At 55.7% G+C, this 18,831-nt stretch overlaps 8 protein-coding genes across 8 annotated transcripts; 4 read left to right on the plus strand and 4 right to left on the minus strand.

Annotated features, from left to right (window-relative positions):
• Positions 1–230: 230 nt before the first annotated feature.
• On the plus strand, positions 231–2,264 carry CTAM01_02768 (transglutaminase-like superfamily protein; the record flags this gene model as incomplete). The annotated part of the gene is made up of 1 exon (XM_060518806.1): positions 231–2,264. The coding sequence occupies one exon, from the start codon at positions 231–233 to the stop codon at positions 2,262–2,264; it is 2,034 nt and encodes a 677-aa protein (XP_060386609.1).
• A 409-nt stretch (positions 2,265–2,673) lies between these two features.
• CTAM01_02769 (major facilitator superfamily transporter) lies at positions 2,674–4,627 on the minus strand (the record flags this gene model as incomplete). The annotated part of the gene is made up of 2 exons (XM_060518807.1): positions 2,674–4,230; positions 4,421–4,627. The coding sequence occupies 2 exons, from the start codon at positions 4,625–4,627 to the stop codon at positions 2,674–2,676; spliced, it is 1,764 nt and encodes a 587-aa protein (XP_060386610.1).
• A 1,931-nt stretch (positions 4,628–6,558) lies between these two features.
• Positions 6,559–8,046, plus strand: CTAM01_02770 (glycosyltransferase family 4; the record flags this gene model as incomplete). The annotated part of the gene is made up of 2 exons (XM_060518808.1): positions 6,559–6,990; positions 7,063–8,046. 2 exons carry the CDS (start codon positions 6,559–6,561, stop codon positions 8,044–8,046), a joined length of 1,416 nt encoding a protein of 471 aa, XP_060386611.1.
• A 931-nt stretch (positions 8,047–8,977) lies between these two features.
• CTAM01_02771 (PHD-finger domain-containing protein) lies at positions 8,978–11,800 on the minus strand (the record flags this gene model as incomplete). The annotated part of the gene is made up of 1 exon (XM_060518809.1): positions 8,978–11,800. The coding sequence occupies one exon, from the start codon at positions 11,798–11,800 to the stop codon at positions 8,978–8,980; it is 2,823 nt and encodes a 940-aa protein (XP_060386612.1).
• A 290-nt stretch (positions 11,801–12,090) lies between these two features.
• On the minus strand, positions 12,091–12,871 carry CTAM01_02772 (uncharacterized protein; the record flags this gene model as incomplete). Its single annotated transcript, XM_060518810.1, has 2 exons — positions 12,091–12,664; positions 12,711–12,871. 2 exons carry the CDS (start codon positions 12,869–12,871, stop codon positions 12,091–12,093), a joined length of 735 nt encoding a protein of 244 aa, XP_060386613.1.
• A 3,909-nt stretch (positions 12,872–16,780) lies between these two features.
• Positions 16,781–17,455, minus strand: CTAM01_02773 (uncharacterized protein; the record flags this gene model as incomplete). The annotated part of the gene is made up of 1 exon (XM_060518811.1): positions 16,781–17,455. One exon carries the CDS (start codon positions 17,453–17,455, stop codon positions 16,781–16,783), a length of 675 nt encoding a protein of 224 aa, XP_060386614.1.
• Positions 17,456–17,680: 225 nt separating this feature from the next.
• On the plus strand, positions 17,681–17,887 carry CTAM01_02774 (uncharacterized protein; the record flags this gene model as incomplete). The annotated part of the gene is made up of 1 exon (XM_060518812.1): positions 17,681–17,887. One exon carries the CDS (start codon positions 17,681–17,683, stop codon positions 17,885–17,887), a length of 207 nt encoding a protein of 68 aa, XP_060386615.1.
• A 22-nt stretch (positions 17,888–17,909) lies between these two features.
• Positions 17,910–18,590, plus strand: CTAM01_02775 (ML domain-containing protein; the record flags this gene model as incomplete). The annotated part of the gene is made up of 3 exons (XM_060518813.1): positions 17,910–18,118; positions 18,204–18,420; positions 18,474–18,590. The coding sequence occupies 3 exons, from the start codon at positions 17,910–17,912 to the stop codon at positions 18,588–18,590; spliced, it is 543 nt and encodes a 180-aa protein (XP_060386616.1).
• Positions 18,591–18,831: the final 241 nt, after the last annotated feature.

Genomic DNA, 18,831 nt, shown 5'->3' on the forward strand with positions numbered 1-18,831 from the left:
CCGTGACTCAGTCACAAAAGCCTGCCTGCTGCCTATTGCTCAATTGGGACATCGCGCCGCGATCAACACGAACTGGATTGGTGGGGTAAACACCAACAATCGACAGTCGTTTGTTTCATCCATCATTTATACAAACCACCTGTTCGCACTTCTCATCCTCTTGAGCTGCGGCACACCACCAACTCTCGCCTTTCATTCGGGCCCCCTCATTCAAGTCCCGAGACGCAACCATGGCCGACGTCGAGGAGCCCAAGTTCAACTCTTTGGCTGAAAGAATTGCCGCCCTCAACCAGCAAAAGAACTTCCAAGCACCAGAAGCGAAGGCTAAGAGGCCACCTCCTCCACCGCCGCCAACAAATCGTCCTGTTCCACGCAGTCAGACGCTCCCCGTCACCCAGACGAATGGACTTCCCACGCCGCAGAAAAGTCCCTCGATCCCTCCTCGACCGAACAAGGCCGCCGCACCGGCAAAGCCCGCCCCACCACCGTTACCGCGACGAACCACCGATTCATCCCAAGTCGAATCGTCAACCTCACCAGCCCCCAGGGATCGCATTGCACCTCCACCCTTGCCAACTCGTTCTTCGACCCAGCAAATCTCACCAGCTCTACCCCCTCGGAGGCCATCTACACAACAATTGACGGTTCGCCGTAACTCAAATGCCTCCGAAATTTCTAACCTGTCGTCTCTCTCCCTGAACCAAACTGTATCGTCGGCAACCAGCGTTCACTCGATTGATGGCCCAACACGAAAGCTGCCTCCCACCCTAGATCAGGCAAAGCTACCACCCTTGCCACCGACCAAGAGGGAGCGAGAAGCTGCCCAAGCAAAGGAAGCGGCTGCTCAGCAGCCCAAGTTCCCTCTGGTTTCGGTCAAGTCATCGCCCGCAATCCGACAGATTGAGCCTCCTCAGAGACCAGTACTACCCCCACGATTAACCTCAAAATCAACCACCCAGCAAGTCCACCGACACACGCTGGAGGAAGAAGAACCAGCAAAGCCACGAAGATTACCACCACCGCCAGCGGCCTACGTTAAGCCACCGCCCCCGACGACAAACCAGGATCAACAAGCCAACGACCGGCCGCCACTGCCAGGGAGACGACCAACTCCAAATGATGACGCACCTCCTCCTGTTCCTCTCAGCTCCCGGCCAAGCGCTGCGCAAATCGAGGCGGTCTCGGCCAGAGTGATTGAGCGTGCAAACGACTGTCTGATTTGTCGCGACTTTTCCGGGCCGGATGGTGTCGCCGCCCAATACCCCATACACGTACTCCCTCGGAACGATCCAGTAGGCTACTTGGCTCAAATGCTCTGCGGTCCCTTTGCATCGCTCACAGACAAGGCGCGGGCAATTTTCACGTGGTTTCACCATAATATCGCTTATGACTGCGCAGCCTTCTTCGGTAATAACATCAGGGGTCGCTCGGGAGCTGAAACGATTCTCATGGGCAAAGCGGTCTGTTCAGGATATGCAGACACATACAGAGAAATCGCCACTCGCGCGGGTCTGGAGTGTATTACGGTGGTGGGCCACGGGAAAGGGTATGGATATACCGCGCTGAAGAAGGGGGAGCGTCCGCCGCCGAAGAAGGCTGACGGCCATGCGTGGAATGCGGTACGAATCGACGGCGGGGAGTGGAAATTGCTCGATGCCTGCTGGGGTGCCGGCAACGTGTCTGATGTGACGAAAGAATACACCAAGTCGTTCAAGCCGCACGAGTTCACTCGAAGGAACGACATTTTTGGACTATCGCATTATCCAAGCGACGACAGGCATTTCTTCCGACCCGACGGCAGGGTACCCTCTTGGGAGGAATACTACATTGGCCCAGTACACGGCGACAAACCCATCGTCTACACGCACGCGTACGAAGAGGGCGTTTGGGACCACACCGTCGAACCCAAGGAGCTCCAGATCCCCGTCCACAGCGGCCAGGTCGTGCGCTTCCAGTGGTCCAACAAGTGCGAGCACTGGACCTCGGAGAAGCACGGCAAGGGGAAGCCCCCGCTGCTGTTCCTCAGCATCAAGGGGCGGGACGGCCGCAAGGACGACATGGTGCCCATTCAGACGGACGGGTTCTGGCACTGGGCCGACGTCAACGCCATCGACCTCGGCGCGCCGGGCCAGAGCGTTAGCGTGGCCATGATCACCACGATTGATGGGCAGGACGCCAGGGGCATGACGGCTGACTACTACTTTTCCAAGAAGGGGAGGTGCGGCATGGCTTGGACGTTCCTCATGAAGTGGGAGCTCATTTGATGATAAATGGGCGACCGACGCATGAGAAATGAGGAGGGGGGTTCTATTGATGACTGTGACGGCCGAACATTATATCGTTTATAAATAATGATAATGGGACTCTTTTGGATCACGCCCCGTGCCTTAAACTTTGGCTTTCTGGGGGTTCTATTTTCGACTCGTTTACTTTGGTGCTGATGTGCAATGTAGGTCGACTCCATTCAGGGGTCAGGCACGGGGATTATGTCTTCAGCTCAGCACTGCTAAGGTATGAGACGAAACATGGCCAAAGTGACACGAAGCGATGATTTAATCGATTGATTACAAACTCTACATCTAATGGGTATCTTGCAATTTTACCACACACTTTGTCTCACAAAGCCCAGTCTATCTAACTGACCATTAATCCCTACACACTCTCTCCGCCTCATCAAAGTTCCAACTTTTGCCACTTGCGCAAGCGGCCTCCGTACCGGTATATCAACGCCGGCACGGGGATGAGCGCAATGGCAATGAACCCCAACAGACTGTTGCCCCACCCGAGGCCGAGGGCGTCGTACATGGACGGTCCCGCCATGGGCAAAAAGGCGGCGACGACGCTGCGAAACACCGTAAAGGCCGCCATGCCGGAGGCGGCGTAGGCCGGGTAGGCGTCAATGACGTAGGCCTGGATGGGCTGCCAGATGCCGAGGATGGCGATGCCGAACGGCAGCAGGCCGACGACGGGGGCCGCCCAGTGGGTGTGGAACTGGGCGGTCCAGCCGTACCAGAAAAAGGTAACGGGGAGGAGGGCGGCGAAGTAGATGCAGTCGGGCAGGCGCATCTCGGGCTCGTAGACGCCGTTGTTGGCCTTTGTCATGCGGACGACGGTGCGGTCGGAGAGGAGGGTGAAGCAGGCCATGCCGATGAGGTAGCCTAGGCCGAGGGGGATGTAGACGAGCCCCGTGGTGCCGACGGAGAAGCCGTAGGTGGAGGAGAAGACGAGGGGGATGGTGCTGAAGAGGAGGTAGAGGACGCCGTAGGCGAAGGCGCAGTAGAGGCTGACGCTGAAGAGGATGGGGGAGAGGAAGAGCATCTTGATGGGGCGGACGAGGCCGCGGAGGAGGACCTGGGAGGTGGACTTCGGCGCGGCGCCCGGGGCGGTGTCGTCGTAGACGCTACGGAGCTCGGGGCGGTTCAGTTCTCTGCGGAGGCGCGCGACTTTGCGGTCGATGAGGACGCGGGGGTTGGTCTCCTGGTTGAAGACGGCGATGACGAGAGCCATGGGCGTGGCGGCGATGAAGGCGATCCACGAGCACCAGCGCCAGCCGACGTCCTGGGCGACGAAGGCGCCGACGATGGGAGCGATTGTCGGGCCGACGAGGGGCCCTACCATCCAGATGGAGATTGCGGTGCCGCGCTCGGCGATGGGGATCATGTCCGCGATGACGCCGCCGCCGATGGCGAGGCAGCCGGAGCCGCCCATGCCCGTGAGGAAGCGAAACACGATGAGGGAGTCGAGCGTGGGCGCGAGGGCGCAGCCTATGAGCCAGGCGCAGAAGAAGAAGTTTGCCGCCGTGAGGACGGGGCGGCGGCCGTACATTTCGGAGAGGGGCGCGAGGATCAGGGGGCCGACGGCGTAGCCTAGGAGGTAGATGCTCACGGGCAGCGTTCCGAGGGTGAGGTCTGCGTTGCCGTAGTCCTCGTTGAGATACTCGATGGCGGGGGCGAGGATGGACGAGGCGAAGGGGGTCATGAAGGTAATGCCGGCCAGGAACCAGATGATGATCCACTTGCGGCGGCGGGGGAAGTTCATGGGTATGGCCGGGTCATCTTGGGAGTCCCAGCCGACGAGGCCATTGTCGAGGTCGGAGACGGGGTGGATTGTGGGAGGGAGTTGCTCCTTTTCCTTTTTGCGGCGGGAGGAGGCCAGGCTTGCTATGCGGGAGAGGCGACTTTTTGCGCTGGCGTGGGAGTGTCCTGTATGTATGCGCTCGACGACGATGTCCTGGAGATGGAGTTAGCGCAGAACGAGTATCATAAGTATAAATGACATTAGGTTGTAATGGAATTGGGCACTCCCGGAGAAGTCATAGGAAAAGACAAATAAAGTGCCAATGGCCATTGAGCCTTGGCAAACTCTTAAGCAGGCGCAAAAGTCTTGCCAAGGAACATCTGCAGAGAATATGGAAACTCACCTCCTGGTACGGCTCGCTGTCGGGCGTATCCTCAACATCGTCGAAGCTCTTTCTCTCTTCCATTTCAGTCTTTTCACCCTTTTCCAAATCGCTTGATGCGTTGAAGTTTTGTCGAGTGTCCTGTTCCGTCAGGGTGCCCTGCTCCGAAGAGGATCCTCGGTGCCCGTGGGCGCCGGCCGGCGTCTCCACGTCCTTCTCGGACGTCATTCTTGGCTGACAAAAGTGGATGATGCCTATGAATGAGCAGTCGGTGAAAAGATTGATCAAAGTAGTTGGAAGTGATACCACTTGAAATTGAAAAGTAGGAAGGAGGGGGTTTTGTAGGTGAAAGGAGAATGAATGGGAAATTGAGAATGAGGATGGGAAAGAGCAATGGGCCCGGAAGTAGTAGCCGGCGGGAGGAGCAAGCACGTATCCGCGTGCCTGGCGTATCTATCCACTTAGCAATAATACCTACTCAGTTGCGCTGCCGTGACTCTACGGCGTGAGCAGTAAGGAAAACTGCTTTAGTAATTCTAACCCGAGACCCCCCCCTCTCCTCTCCTTTCCTTTTCCCCCCAGTTGCCGTATCTACCCTTGTGTACTATGTGTAGGGAAGGGCGCGAGGGCGAGGCAAGGGCGACGATCAGTTGAGGTGAATGGTGTAACGTTATTCGACCAGTACTGTCCAAAGTCCCCATCTCCATCATCTTTCGGCCGACCCCCCCTTGCGACTTGCAGGCTAAACCTGCAGGAAAGTGCGTTTTAGCCTCTCTTCCGCCGCCGGGGTTTTCGCTCCCCTCTGCGTCCTCTGAGTCGGGGCTAGTAACTCCAGATTTTTATCTCCGTACCCGCTTCGAGACGGGCATAGTTGGGGTCTGGGGGATCGGGGATTGGAGGGGCACATAGTATGGATACACAAAGAACGAGAAGAATGTAGGTTGACTCTACCTTGGGTAGGGTGTGGTGGACCTCTGAGACTAAGGTACACACTAAGGACAAGCAACCTCGGATCTTGTTTCTCAGTGATAGGCGGTGACGGCGACGGGAGAGTCTAGGACGCGGGGTTCGTTGGAGACGGAGCCGTGGATTATCCATGGAGATCCGCAACGGAACAATGGGATTGGGGCTGACCACCAATACGGCAAATCGGCAGTGTTGGGCATTCCGTCATCTCTTTGCCGTGGCATGCTTAATTCCGCGTTTTCTGCTTTAGTTTCCGCAGCTGGTGGTCATTGGTTGCGAGCTGGAATAGTGTTTGTAAGCTTCATGTACTTATCTAAGGTAGATAGCTGTCACGGCGGAATTGTGAGTTGTATCAAATGCATATACAGCTGTAGTGTAAGTACCTATAAGCGAGAAGACTGCTAGGAAATAAAGGATGAAGTTCCAGTTACCAATGCAACAAGAGCCTTAGAGTTTGTCATCAATCAACTGTAGAGATAGAGTTCATCTAGAATTGCCAGACTATGGATACTACAGACTCAACCATTGGTCAATGCGCCGCCTCTCCAGTACTCAAGAGCCAAGTCTCGCACAGACCAAAGGCTGCAACAGCTGCAACAGCCTGCAAGTGCAATGAGGTGGAAGGTTGTAACTTGTAACCGTTCCCCGGCTCCACTTCGGTTGCTGATTCCTCGCCTTCCTTTCCTGACGCTCCCTGAACCTCCACAGCCCACTGCCGCACTGCGTATCTGCCCCGCAGCCTCCCGGAAAGCCCAGTGCCCACATGGGAAAGTTCAGCGTGGTTTCCACACTCTATCCGTCCGCATACTCCAAAAAAAGAAGACAGGAAAAGGGAAAGCCACCATCCGATTACGCGCCCCCCCCCTGGAAGTGAGTGGGGACCTCTTTCTCCAAACTGACGAAGCCCTCCTCCACCTTCTGCAACTGTGTCCCATCGCAAAACCTTTGACGTTGCGATCTTTCTCTTCTTTCCATTGTTGCAGCTTCAACCACTCTTTCCCAAAAACAAAACCACCTGCGCACCTGTCTACTCACCTTGCGCACAGGAGTACGATGCAATCACACCACAGCCAAGCCTAGGCTCCTACAAGAAGTAAAGGAAACGCTACCGGAACTGAACAGAGCTGCTGGTACCGCAATCACCGCGGTGGGCGCGTTCTTGCCTGCAAAACCCGACGATACCACAGCCCAAGATGGCTTCCTCTTCAACCTCCTCTCCGACCCTCACCCGAACCGAGACTCTGAGCCTGGGAGCCCTCTCCTTTGCCGCAGTCGCAGTCCTCCTCAATGCCTTCCAGGGCGAGGGCGAGCCCCTGATAGCGTCACTGGCACTCTCAGTCCTGGCCTTTGCGCTGGCCTACTCCATGATCCGATGGCTTGGCCCAGTCTTTAAACAGGCCGGCTTCAAGGGTCGCGACCTCTCAAAGCACCACCGCCCTGAGCTGCCCGAGTGCATGGGTGCCGTCTGCGCTGCCGTCTACCTACTCGTCGTCATCGTCTTCATCCCCTTCCCCTTCTACAAGGACATTGTTGCCGCCACTAGCGGTGGTGGAAACAGGGACGTTGTATTCCAGGTCGAGCATGTACAGCAGGGACGATTTCTTCATCGCTTCCCCCATAGCAAGGTCGGCCTACCTCGTCTCTCCTTGAGCGCAACGCCACGAGAGATCATTTACTGACATATGCCAAACTGCCAGCTCGCCTCCTACCTTTCCGCAATCATCTCCCTCCAGACGACCGCCCTCCTAGGCATCGGCGACGACCTCTTCGACATCCGATGGCGACACAAGTGGTGGATCCCAGGCCTGGCCTCGGTCCCCATCCTCGTAATCTACTTTGTCGACTTTGGCGTCACCTCCATCGTCATCCCGATCCCCCTCCAGCCCTACCTCGGCGAGCTCTTCGACCTCGGCGTCCTCTACTACATCTACATGTCCTGCATCGCAATGTTCTGCCCTCAGTCCATCAACATGCTCGCAGGCATCAACGGCATCGAGGTCTCCCAGTGCATCGTCGTCTCCCTCCTCCTCGTCCTGAACGACTGCCTCTACCTCTTCACGCCCTACCCCCACCCGGCCACCGACTCTCACCTCTTCTCCCTCTACCTCCTCCTCCCCTGGCTCGGCGTCTCCTTCGCCCTCGTCCTGCACAACTGGTATCCCGCCAAGGTCTTCGTCGGCGACACCTACTGCTACTTCTCCGGCATGGTCTTCGCCACCGTCGGCATCCTCGGCCACTTCTCAAAGACGCTCGGCCTCCTCCTCGTCCCCCAGCTCTTCAACTTCCTCTACTCGACGCCCCAAATCTTTGGCCTCATCCCCTGCCCTCGTCACCGCTTGCCCCGATTCAACGCTCGCACCGGCCTCCTGGAAACGAGCAAGACGCCTTGGAGCCCCGAACGCCAACCCCGGCCCCTCGTCGCGCAAGGACTGCACCTGCTCGCCAAGTTGCGCCTTCTGGAAGTTACAGTGGACGAAAACGGCCGCTTTGTGGAGACGAGCAACTTCACCCTGCTCAACCTGTGGCTCGTCTGGAGAGGTCCCCTGAGAGAGGACCGCCTCGCGTGGGAGGTCACCTTCCTCCAGCTCTTTGTCGGCCTGTTTGGCCTCTTTGTTCGCCATCGCCTCGCTCTGCTCATCTTTAAGGAGGATAACTGGGGTATGACGACCAAGAGATACTGAGTGAACCTGCCGTGTGTTATGGGCCTTACAAAAGACCTCTGGACCTCGCACGTTTATCAATTTTCATCAATCCTGGAACCGCGTTCCATCCGGATTTTTTTGCCTCATTTTCTTGTCTGGATTTCGCATCGCAATGGGGGACGGACGGCATGGCTAGGAGAGCCGTATGTCTGTACTATACCGAAAGAATTGGTTGGAGGTTTGAAATTGAGATACCCTGTAAGAGTACCTGGCGGGTATGTAAGAACCGAGATCGACACTCTTGAGAGATGGTCGATAAAATCAAGATAGAATTGCAAAAGCCACATTACAAGTATGGTATCAGGGAAGCAGTATTCTGTGAGCGAAAACTTAGGCAGCCTGTTTCCAGCTGCAAAAAAAGAGCCATCCATTTGTCATGGGAGGGGTGTAGTAGTCCCGCACCGAGGCGACTTCCACGTCGCCCGGCACAGCTAACAAAGCCTAGAAATACACACGAAAACATGCCGTTCGTGGCAAGAGTAGTTGGAACCTCCTTTCCCGGTCTTTTCATCTCGTATCGGTCGATACCCGGCTCTTCACTGCGTCTGTCCATGTCCCCCTTACGTTACGCCATAGACTCCCCATCGAAGAAAAGATTCAGCTTTCCTGCCAGACGACGAAAATAAAATAGTGTCGAAATGGGCTTGTGTGTTTTTCGTAAGACGTGCATTTTCTTTTTGCAGCTCCTCCCAAAAACAACAGTAAAACGAAGTTCATCTGAAGACATTCCCGAAAAAGCGCTGACCGAACCCGAGGAACCCCTTCCCCTTTCCCTTTCCCATTGTCCGTCGCTGCCCAAACGCCAAAGTCAATCACCAGACTGTCGCCGCCCCGAAACGTTTTTGATAATATTTAGAGGGGAAATAAAAGCCGCTGTGTCATCTTCGGAACTCGTGGACCCCGTTCTATGTTACAGCGTGTTGGCGGCCGCAGCCGCAGGATTCGAGTTGATCGTGTTGCCCGTAACGGGTGTAAGAACATCCGCACTCTTCTCAATCACTGGAGAATCGACGATAGCATCGAGCGTTGGCTTCGTCTCCTCAGTGCCAGAGAGTGAGGTCTTCAGAGTGCCAGCAGGCTTGGCCTTGTTCATCCTGCTCTTGGTGTAATCGCTGAGGCTCAACTTCTTCTTGACCGGACTTGGATGTGCCGCAACACCATTGACTGCAGTCGGAGCAAATGGACTGGGTAGACTGCTTGCGGAGAACGGCGACTGAATTGTCGATGGTGTTGAGGCACTGGGAGTCGCCGATGTGGGTCCGTTGAAGGCAGGGACCGGTGGCATCGTGACTCGTAATTCCGGTGATCTCATCTTCAACGGGCTGCTTGAGCCATTCGCGGGTCCATATGAAACGCTGTCGGTCTGCAGGGGCGATTTTACGGTGCTTGGCGAACTTGTCGGAGCATCCGACATCACGACATCGCCAGCAGGAGGAGCGGCTGGCGATGTATCGCGGGCTTGATTGCCAATATCCTTGGAGGGCGGAGGAGATTCAGCACTAGGCTTGACCTCAGCTGGTTGATCCACGTCCATGGGTGTTGGTTCCCGAGCGGAGAGAGAAGAGAGTGACTTGCGTCTCTCGACTTCATCACAGCGTAGGCGGTGTCGATTGTTGAGCAGCCGTTGCGAAAGAGAAATGATACGGCGTCGTGGCCTGGGTGTTTGAACGGGCTCACTGTACCACTCGCCCTCGACAGGGTCGGTTTGTACACCGGCATCGCAGTAAACGGGACGAGGTGTGGATGATGTTCGTCCGGACTGGGAACCGACCGACTCGGCTCTGGAGGCAGGTGCCTTGAACGGATTCTGTGCCGTTGGTGACACGCCACTTGAAGGGGAATTCGACTTGCTTCGAGATGTTCCCGCATCGACGTAGTGTGTAGTGCCGCTGGATGCGTTGCTGGTTGAGCTCCGTTGTTTCGTCTTGGAAGAACCGGAAGTGGATGCCGTGCCATCGGATGTTCGCTTCTTCTTGCGTGGAGGTTGTTGCTGTTCCATTCGTCGGAATGAGTCTTCAACCATTTGAACCTTGCGTTTGTCCCTATCAGTCGGTTCTGTGAGGATACCTGGCCGATCCAATGAACCCTGGCGTACGGGCGTGCGATCACGACTAGGCGGTTTGCTGCGCTCAGAAACTGACCGACCGTCGTTGTCGGCGTCGTCTTGGTGTCCCTCGCTAGCTGCGCGACTGTTTGTAGCGTGACCGGTGCTGGTGGGAGAGATGGTGTGGGTTTTTGGCTTTCGTTGTTTCTTCTTTGCGGGAGGCCGAGACTGAACCTTCGCTTGGTGTTGTCTGTGGAAGCGAGCAAAGGCACAGTTCGCACCCAAGTCACACGCACAGCCGCCGTACTCGGACAATATCCGATGAATCCAGCCCGATAGTGTTTGGTACTCAGCCTCGTCCATCTCAGACTCGTTCTGCGTATTGGTGTCGTCGTCAGCGAGGCCCAGCAGATGCACTAACCGTGCCTGGAACTTCTTGGGTAGCCTAAAGTCCCATGGTAGAGTAATTTGCTCGTTTGCCGCGATGTATATGTCGCTCATGAGCCAGAAGTGATACTCGGATTGGCCTGACAAGTACGTATCCAGCAGGGCGTTGGGCTTGCAGCTTCTTCGAACGAAGCGAGCCATCGATCCTTCTTTCCTGGTATCAATGTACAAGGGAAGCATGGGGTGGAAGAAAACAAAAGGCAACGGGGACGAAAGTTCCTCCCATAGGTTTTCGGGATCTGCGCAGTAGTCCTTTTGGAATCCGATCACGCCGTTGAGTTCAATCAAAGGGACGTCTTTCTCGATGGCGGCAGGGGTAGCAAGATATTGCCATCGTAATGTCGTCTCTGGCGAGACAGGAATCTTCTTGCTCTCGACGTGAAGCTGACGCTTGCGAGCGTCAATGTCTTTCGGCAGCTTAGCAAAGACGTCGTTGAATTCCTCGCCCGTCTCTTGCCTCATGCGATCCGGTTCCCGAAGCCAAACTGACAAGGTATTGGAAACGAAGAGGCTCGCAAAGGAATTGATGCGAGTGATGGGGATGTCTGCTTCTTTGCTCATGGACAAGAAGCCGTCCGAGTAATTGTGTATTTGGAAATCGCTCGGAAGGTCCGGGGGAGTAGTTGCTGGGCTTGGGGGGTGGCCGTTGGGTTGTGATCGCCCACCATTGCCGTACGAAGGACTTCGCTTTGCGTTCTGAGAACTGATCGAATGGGATGGCCGATGGGATGACTTCACCTTCTTGGTTGGGTGAGGGTGGTCGCTCGGACTTCCGTGCTTTGCATTCTCCTGGCCCACAGGGTGGCCATTCAACTGCAAGTCCGTTGGCTTTGGCTTCTTCTTGTGGCTTTTGGATGGCGGGCGTTTGGCCTTCTTATCTGGTATGGTTTCTGTCGTAGGACCATTCTTTAGTCGCCGGGTTCGCTCGATGGCCTTTTGTCGATCTAGGGGGCGCGGCTTGCAATCAGCGCACGAGTGGGCAAAGTCTTCGCGGAGGGCCTCCTCGCGACTGTGAGGGTAAAAGCAGTCGATGTGCTGCCACGTGTCACACGTCTCGCAATAGATCGTGTTTCCATCATCGTCAGTGAAGTTGCAAATACACTTGATCGTGTACGGCTCTTCTTCCTCTACCGTCTCGGCCTTGCGTGGCACATTGTGTGTTGAGACTGGTACGCTCGGGGCGAAGAGGGTCTGACTAGGAGTCGCGGTCTGCGTCGACAGCGGCTGGGGCTTTTCGGTCATAATCTAGGTTTGCCTCGTAGTGCGAATTGAAGTCGAGGTATTGGGTGAGATGATTACTGTTGCGGCCTGGGTAGCATGACGACGTCTGTCTAGACGCACAGGTACAAGCCGTCGAATGAACCACAGAAACAGCAGTACACAGGGCCGTCGTCATCCGTCGGCGGGAAGGGTATGGTCGAGTCGAGGGTTCTCGACGAAGCTGGGTAAGGTAGGACTCGGTGGGATTGTCGAGTCCGGCTCACAAAGGACAGGTCGTCGCAGAGGCGAGGAACGGTCCAACAAATCGCTTTTCACACACCGCGGTCGTCCCGAAACCAGGAAAACACCGTTAGGTTGTCACAAGCGTGTGTTGTGGGCGTCGTGAGGTGGAAAACTTTTCGAATTGTGATCGCGAAGAGCGTGTCCACGGACCGATCGAAGCCAGAAGACGGATCAAGTCGAAGAAAGGGTTGAGCGGTTGCGCCTCGTCGACGGGGAGGGATGGAGCGTTTCGAAAAGCTGGGCCGAGTCGGGAGAATGTAGTATGAGGAGGAAATCGAGTGTTGAGGACCGGAGGTGAGGTAGAGAAGGGTGTTTTGGGTCGAGCAAGTGAGGGTGGAAAAGAGATTGAAAGAGAAGAAGAGAGGGGGGCACGACACGAAGGAGAGAAAGATGGATGGGTCCCCCAAAGGAGCGTAGCAGACACCAGCGGTGGTGGTGGTGGCAGCAGCAGCAGCAGTACCTGGGTAGGAGTAGTAGGTAGCAGTGCTGGTGCTGGTGCGGTGCGGTACGAGTTGAGCGAGACAGGTCCCAGTGCAGGAGCGTGCAGGCCGGAGCCTAGGCCAAGCCGAAAAGAGAGAGAGGGCGAACGAGCAGGAACAGTGACTGCACTGCTTAGGTTGGGGGACTTGGACTCTGCGGGCTTGGGGACTGACTGGCACCTTGTGCTTCGGTGCGCGGATTGCGGACTGGAAGATGGGGGGGGGAGGGAAGGCAAGGGAAGGGGGGCGTCTTCGAAGATGGGATTTTTTGGGGGGAAGGGCGATGAGGACTCAGGACGGGTTGCTGGGTGCTGGGATGCTTGGGGAGCATCGCACCTGCTCAGCTTGAGATGCCCTGGCACCTGGCCCGTTGCCCGCTGGCTGGGGAGCACTGGCTACCACCAGCCAGTCCGCCAGCCGTCACAGCCTGGTATGGCCGGACATGCGCTGGAGGGAAGGGCGACGACAACAGGACGGGGGGAGACTAGAGACGGGAAGACAGACGAGGAAGAGAGTGAGAGAGAGAACGGGAGACGAGGGCAGAAAAGCCAAAGCCCGTGTGTAGGGAAGAAAGGGTACAGAGGTACCGGTACTTACTTGAAGCTAAGCCCGAAAGGCGGTGGACACGCTGATATGAGTGGCTCCAACTGTCCAATCAGATGTCTAGCGCAGATCCATGATGCCTCAGGCAGAAGAGGTTTCAGGCCGCAACCAGACACAGAGAAATTGGGAAAGTGTGTGATGGTTCCCGTCTGATGAAGGACTGGTGAGTGCCTTGTTAGCCCTCCGCACCAGACGCGCCTGAGAGGTCGACCAGGCAAAGAAGAAGGCGGAGAGGGCGAAAGAAAAAAAAAAAATCCAAGTCTGCGTGATAAAAGAAGCAAAATGTTGGAGAGAAAGTGGAGTGAAGACACTATCCGCAATAAGTGTACCGAAAACAAAGTCAAGGAGGCATTCGACTAGAACAGACTCTCATCATCTTGATGAGAGCAGCTGGCGGCCACGGAACGTCGGTTTGATGTGAACAAAAACAAGAGGCAGACTCGTCTGGTGGGAGTGGAGGGACAAGAAGCGGCATGCAAAGATTTAATGAGTAATAAGAGAGAAAGAAATGGGCAGGCAGCGTGGTGTTGGTGTTTGGTGCGAGTTGGGTGATGGATCCTCTCTGGCCCTAGCAGAAACGCCGGGCGGATGTGACGGGAGGAGCGAGAGGTGGAACGACCGAGGGCGAAAGGCGACGGCAGACTGGTCGAGGACTGGTCGAAAGAGGGGTGACCCGCGCGACGGGAGTGACTCTGCGTGCGCCATACGGATGGATGGGTTCATGGATGCCTTGCTTCGCTGGTTTCTGCCTGCAAAAGAGAGGACATCCGCGTGCCATATGCGGAGACGAATAAGATATCCGTCAGGTAGGTAGGCGTGGAGGGCGTAGGCGGAAGTGAACAACTGTGAGCACTGAATCCCTAGAGAAGTCGACGCCAGAGACACGGGAGAGAGAGTATCTGACTGGTATCTGGCCGACGGAAGGCTAGGCATAAGATAAGCGTAGGTTTGATTGCCTGTGTGCTCCGTACTATGAGCGGGAGAATGCCGGCGTCGCGTTGATCTCCTCGTTGAGTTCCAGTTGAACAAGCGTCGAATTCGATGCCTTCAAACATGGTAGCGTCTTTGGAAAACCAAACCAGCGAATTTCAAGACTGAGAATCGGGGATGACCATGGCTTTCATCCCATCCCGAGGGAGACGTGAGGCCCGTCCAATTATGCGCAATCTGGGTTCTCTTAAAATAGGAGGCCTTCGAGTGACTTGCCGTTGGCGCGTCGTTTCGCAGGAAACCTTTGTACCCTTGCCCCCTATTCTGCCTGACTTGTGAACAAGTGAGTGGTTGCTCTTCTCTGATTTGTGCTAGGTAGGCAGCTAGACGACGTGGGCGGGTGGCAAGAGTCACTTTCCGGTTGAGGGCAGCCCAAGTCCAAGCCGCCATGGCGCCAGGGGTAGAAGAAGCCAACAGGACTGGAGAGACACTCGGGGGCCCCTCCGCTGGAGGTGAGGTGGTGAGTGGTGAGACTGAGAAAGAAGGCCTCTGCTCCAATGGGAGACCATGGGCAGACTTCAAAGGCGCCGTCATCCACTCTGGACTCCACTGCTTCGAATGCTCTTCGCATCCAAGCCCAATATCCACTTTCGTCTCTCTCTCTCTCTCTCTGATCCATCATAGAAGAGCTTCTCACTTCTCGTCGCAGAATTGTGTGTCCAGCCGAAAGGGTACGAATACGGCAGTCGAGAGTTCATCGCGTCGAGGGCTACGGAAACGAAGCGAACGCTACACCAAAATCAGCCACCCATAGTTACATGTACGTACACACCTCAGCGATGACGGGAGTGACTTACTGGATAGATAGGCCGAGGTACCTTGAGAACTTCAAAGGAAGCAAAAGGAAGAAAAGGTACATCTCTATACGTCTCTGGCTCAGCGACTCTTTTCGGCTGCAGTGGGATCGGATTGTATTGGATTTCCATTGGATAAAGTGGGGCTTGTCTGCGAAAGGGCAGCATTTCTGATGCTCCTTCTAAAAACCCAAAATGGTGAAGTCCCTCCTCCCCCAAGCCGCAAGTCCCACGGCGTAGCGTCGCGTCCTGCCGATTCCCACTTGTCTGAGGTCTCAACTCAACATCCCTCTCCCTTCTCTCATTGGTCAGTAGATCAATCTGGGAATGGCCGACCGGGTCTTACTGCCAGGGCCTAATATTATCGTGCATGGAGCCGGTCTTTCGCTCCCTGCAACAAGTCGCCCTTCCCCCTGGTCAAGCTGGAGACCTGCAGTTTTGCATGCGACTTTGCGTTGGAGTTTTGGAGGTGACAAACAGCTCCGACTCGGATGCGCAAATGTTGACTCTAGAGTGAGAGAGAGTCTGTCTCTGCTCGCCCACGCTCACGGCTGACGGAAGCTTTCGCTGGTTGTGTCGCAGAGGTAAGTATCTTCGCCGCAAGGTCAACCGCCCGCAGAGGCGGCCCTTGATGACTGCAGCTGGAGCTCTTTCACCATCACACTTTCCGTGAAGCCTCTTGCACAGCTCGTCAACCCAAGGCGACAGCAGCATGCAGGTTGAAGTCATCATCACTGCAGGCTGATGCGAAGCGTCCCCTCTCGGCACTGGAACTTCATCCCACCCTTTCGTTCGACACTTCGGTACGGAGTAGCGTAGCTGACTCTCGCCTCCAGTTGCTCTCCTTTTTTCTCCAAAATCCCACGCCGTCGCCTGATGCCCCTTCAACCATCTGCGCCAAATGGCTCGACCCCTCACCAAGACAGACTAGGTTGGCCTCCAAGAGCTCGGTAAATGGCACGCTGCGTTGAACTCTACTGCGAACTGTGAGTGTGTACACAGAAACGGAGGCATGGGGGGCGGCCCTTTGGGCTGCTGAGGTGTCATCTATCTGCCTCACCAAGCCATAGTTGCAGAAGTATCGGTACTTTGACCACCTTCAGTCAATGCTCCTCAGGTCCAGCACAATTGCGCGCCTCGAAATGCGACCACGCGCGGCGCCTTTGCGAGCAGTTGTGGTCCTTGTTGCCCTTGGGTTGACTGGTTGCCCAGAGCGCCCGGGTGCTCCAAGTACAGTACGACGTAGGGGGGGGAACATCAGTGCCCGCTGCCGTCTCGAAGGCTCGTCGAGCCTTTGCCGTTCATAATAATGCTTCCTCGGTGATGGGATCGACGGGAGGAACTGCGCTATCCTTCCGCTTTCTCGCCCCATCATCCTTCTCCTCAACTGGAGATACCGAGCAGACAAACAAAACAAAGAGTCGCGGTTTTCCGTCGTCCATCCGCACCCAGCTGGCGTAAAAGGGCCCCGGCATGATTCGCGGCCGGTGTCCCTCTAGCTAGGATCTCCCTGTCCTATGATCGCGTCCTCGAGACTTGTCCAAAAGTTTGCGACACTGATAGCCAGGGCTGCAGCTGAGTTGTCGAGGTGCCCCGTACTTGTTGGCCACGGTCCCCAATCATCGTCCAAGCAGGTTGGCCACACTTTCCGGTTCACTCGAGCACTTGTTTGTGCCAGCTCCCTGCACTCGACGCCGGACTGATTGGTACAAGCCGACGGACCCGTGCACCACGGTTTTCCCACCATGAAAGACGCATGAGATGGTGTGGCTCCTGGTGTGGCTACCTTTCTTTTCAGGTCATCATCCATGCCGTAGCACGACTTCTTGAATCGCGGACGGAGTTCTGTCCAATCACGAAACCTGCGCAGTCGAGCCCTCGAAGATGCTTGGATCGAAGGGCGCACCAAGCAGTTCTGGCTCTGATACTGAAGATCTTGGAGGAGCCAGCGGCTTGTGATGATGGAGAGACCCTGAACAGTTTGGCTGGCACTGGGCTTTCAATGCTGAGGTTGCTGTCTGTCTGCTTCGGTTCTGTCCACGGGACCAGAGTTCCAGGGATCTTCCAACAAAACCTGGGCCGTCGAAACAGCCCAGCTGCTCTGTGTGACAAGGCTCCAGCCGTCGCATAGGAGTGAGCACAGGCGGAGGCGAAAAGTCAAGTCCATTATTGTGGCTAGAACGCCGACAGCTCCTTCCTCGTGTGGCGCTCCGTCTTGTTTGCGCATGGACGGCTCCTTCAATGCGCAAATGGTGATATGGCACTCGCGACGCAATTCCATGGTTGCAGCTCGTAATCGAGGGACTCGGCCGTTTCAATCTCCAAAAGACGAAGGCGGGAGGTAATCTGGAGCTGGGAAGTCGATAACGAAAGTGGGATCTTTGGAGGGGAACGAAGCAGAAGAGTGGGAATTTTACGGTGGCCCGTGCGACGACGACGACGACGACAGGATTCGATGTACCTTTTGGGACAGCACTCAAGAGGCTCTGTCGTTGTCTAGTGTACTTGCTTTGGTCCAGCAAAAGCATTATTTCGGAGGCTCCTTGTGGCTATTACTTCTGCAATGTGAGTCTATAATCAAATAGCTATACTTCAATGTACAGACCTATACAAAGGGCACTGCTTGCTCTACACCAAAGATATGCAATGAAAGGTACCTCCAATGTCGCCATGGTCGCTGGGGAAGGCAAAGGCGCTTGTCCCGACCAAGGTCACCTAGCTCCATCCAATCAGATCGATCTGACGTTGTCCCCATGACGTTCTCCCTCCGAACCCAGCCCCGTTCGTTGCTCACCACCTACCAACCAAAGCCACTCGCAGGAACCACTTCTCTATCACCTCCCATCATCCTCACGCTAAACATCGAACCTCGGACGCCGACGAGTACACACCGAGCATCATCAACGACATCGAGACCGCCGTTGTTCGAACCGCCCATACCCCATCTTCCTAATCACTAAACGACCTCGACCTCTAACCGCGATGAGGTTCGCCACAGCTGTCATCGCCTTCCTCTCCGCCGGTCTCGCACCGGCCGGTGCCAGCGTCCTGGTCCAGAGAGACCAGTCCGTCATTGTTAACGATGACCTCAAGGTCCCCGGCGACTCGCCTTTGGAGCTCTGCCCCAAGTCCCATGATGAGGACATCGTCACAATCGACAGCGTAGACCTCTCTCCCAACCCTCCTCAGGCGTAAGTTCGTTTGCAGCAGCCCCCAGTCTATGACGATGCATACCGCAGTATCGTGAAACGGGAGCCAGCTAACATGGCGTTTCAGTGGCAAGGAGCTCGTCATCAAGGCTTCCGGCACCGTCAAGCAGAACATCGAGAAGGGCGCCTACGTCCTTCTCCAGGTCAAGTACGGCCTCATCCGCCTTATCAGCACCAAGGCGGACCTCTGCGAGCAGATCGAGAACGTCGACCTCGAGTGCCCCATCGAGAAGGGTGTTCTCACCGTCACCAAGTCTGTCGAGCTTCCTAACGAGATCCCCTCCGTAAGTCAGGCTCATCTATATGAACCTTATCAGATTATTGACAATATCTACAGGGCAAGTACACCGTCTTTGCTGACGTTTACACCGCCGATGACGTCCCCATCACTTGCTTGACCGCTCAAGTCGTTTTCTCGCGCAACACCAAGAGCTTCTTCAGCTTGGAGCTTTAACTTAATTACAAGCATACGAAGGTTTACGATGATGGGGCATGGGTTACAGTCACACGTAGCGATACATCCAGATTGCTGTTGGGGTTTCACTTCATCTCATAACACTGGTAGCATTAGGAATTTGGCATAACACAGTTCAACTTCGCCCGTGTGATGGATCCATTTGAGGGTCCTTTTAGGTGTTCATTCTGCGTAGGAGTATCGGCATAACAATGCGTACGTACATAGGGTAGCGGTGCTA

Source organism: Colletotrichum tamarilloi (genome assembly GCF_030869305.1).
Source record: "Colletotrichum tamarilloi strain Tom-12 chromosome Unknown Scaffold_6.1, whole genome shotgun sequence".
NCBI classification, from domain to species: Eukaryota; Fungi; Ascomycota; class Sordariomycetes; order Glomerellales; family Glomerellaceae; genus Colletotrichum; species Colletotrichum tamarilloi.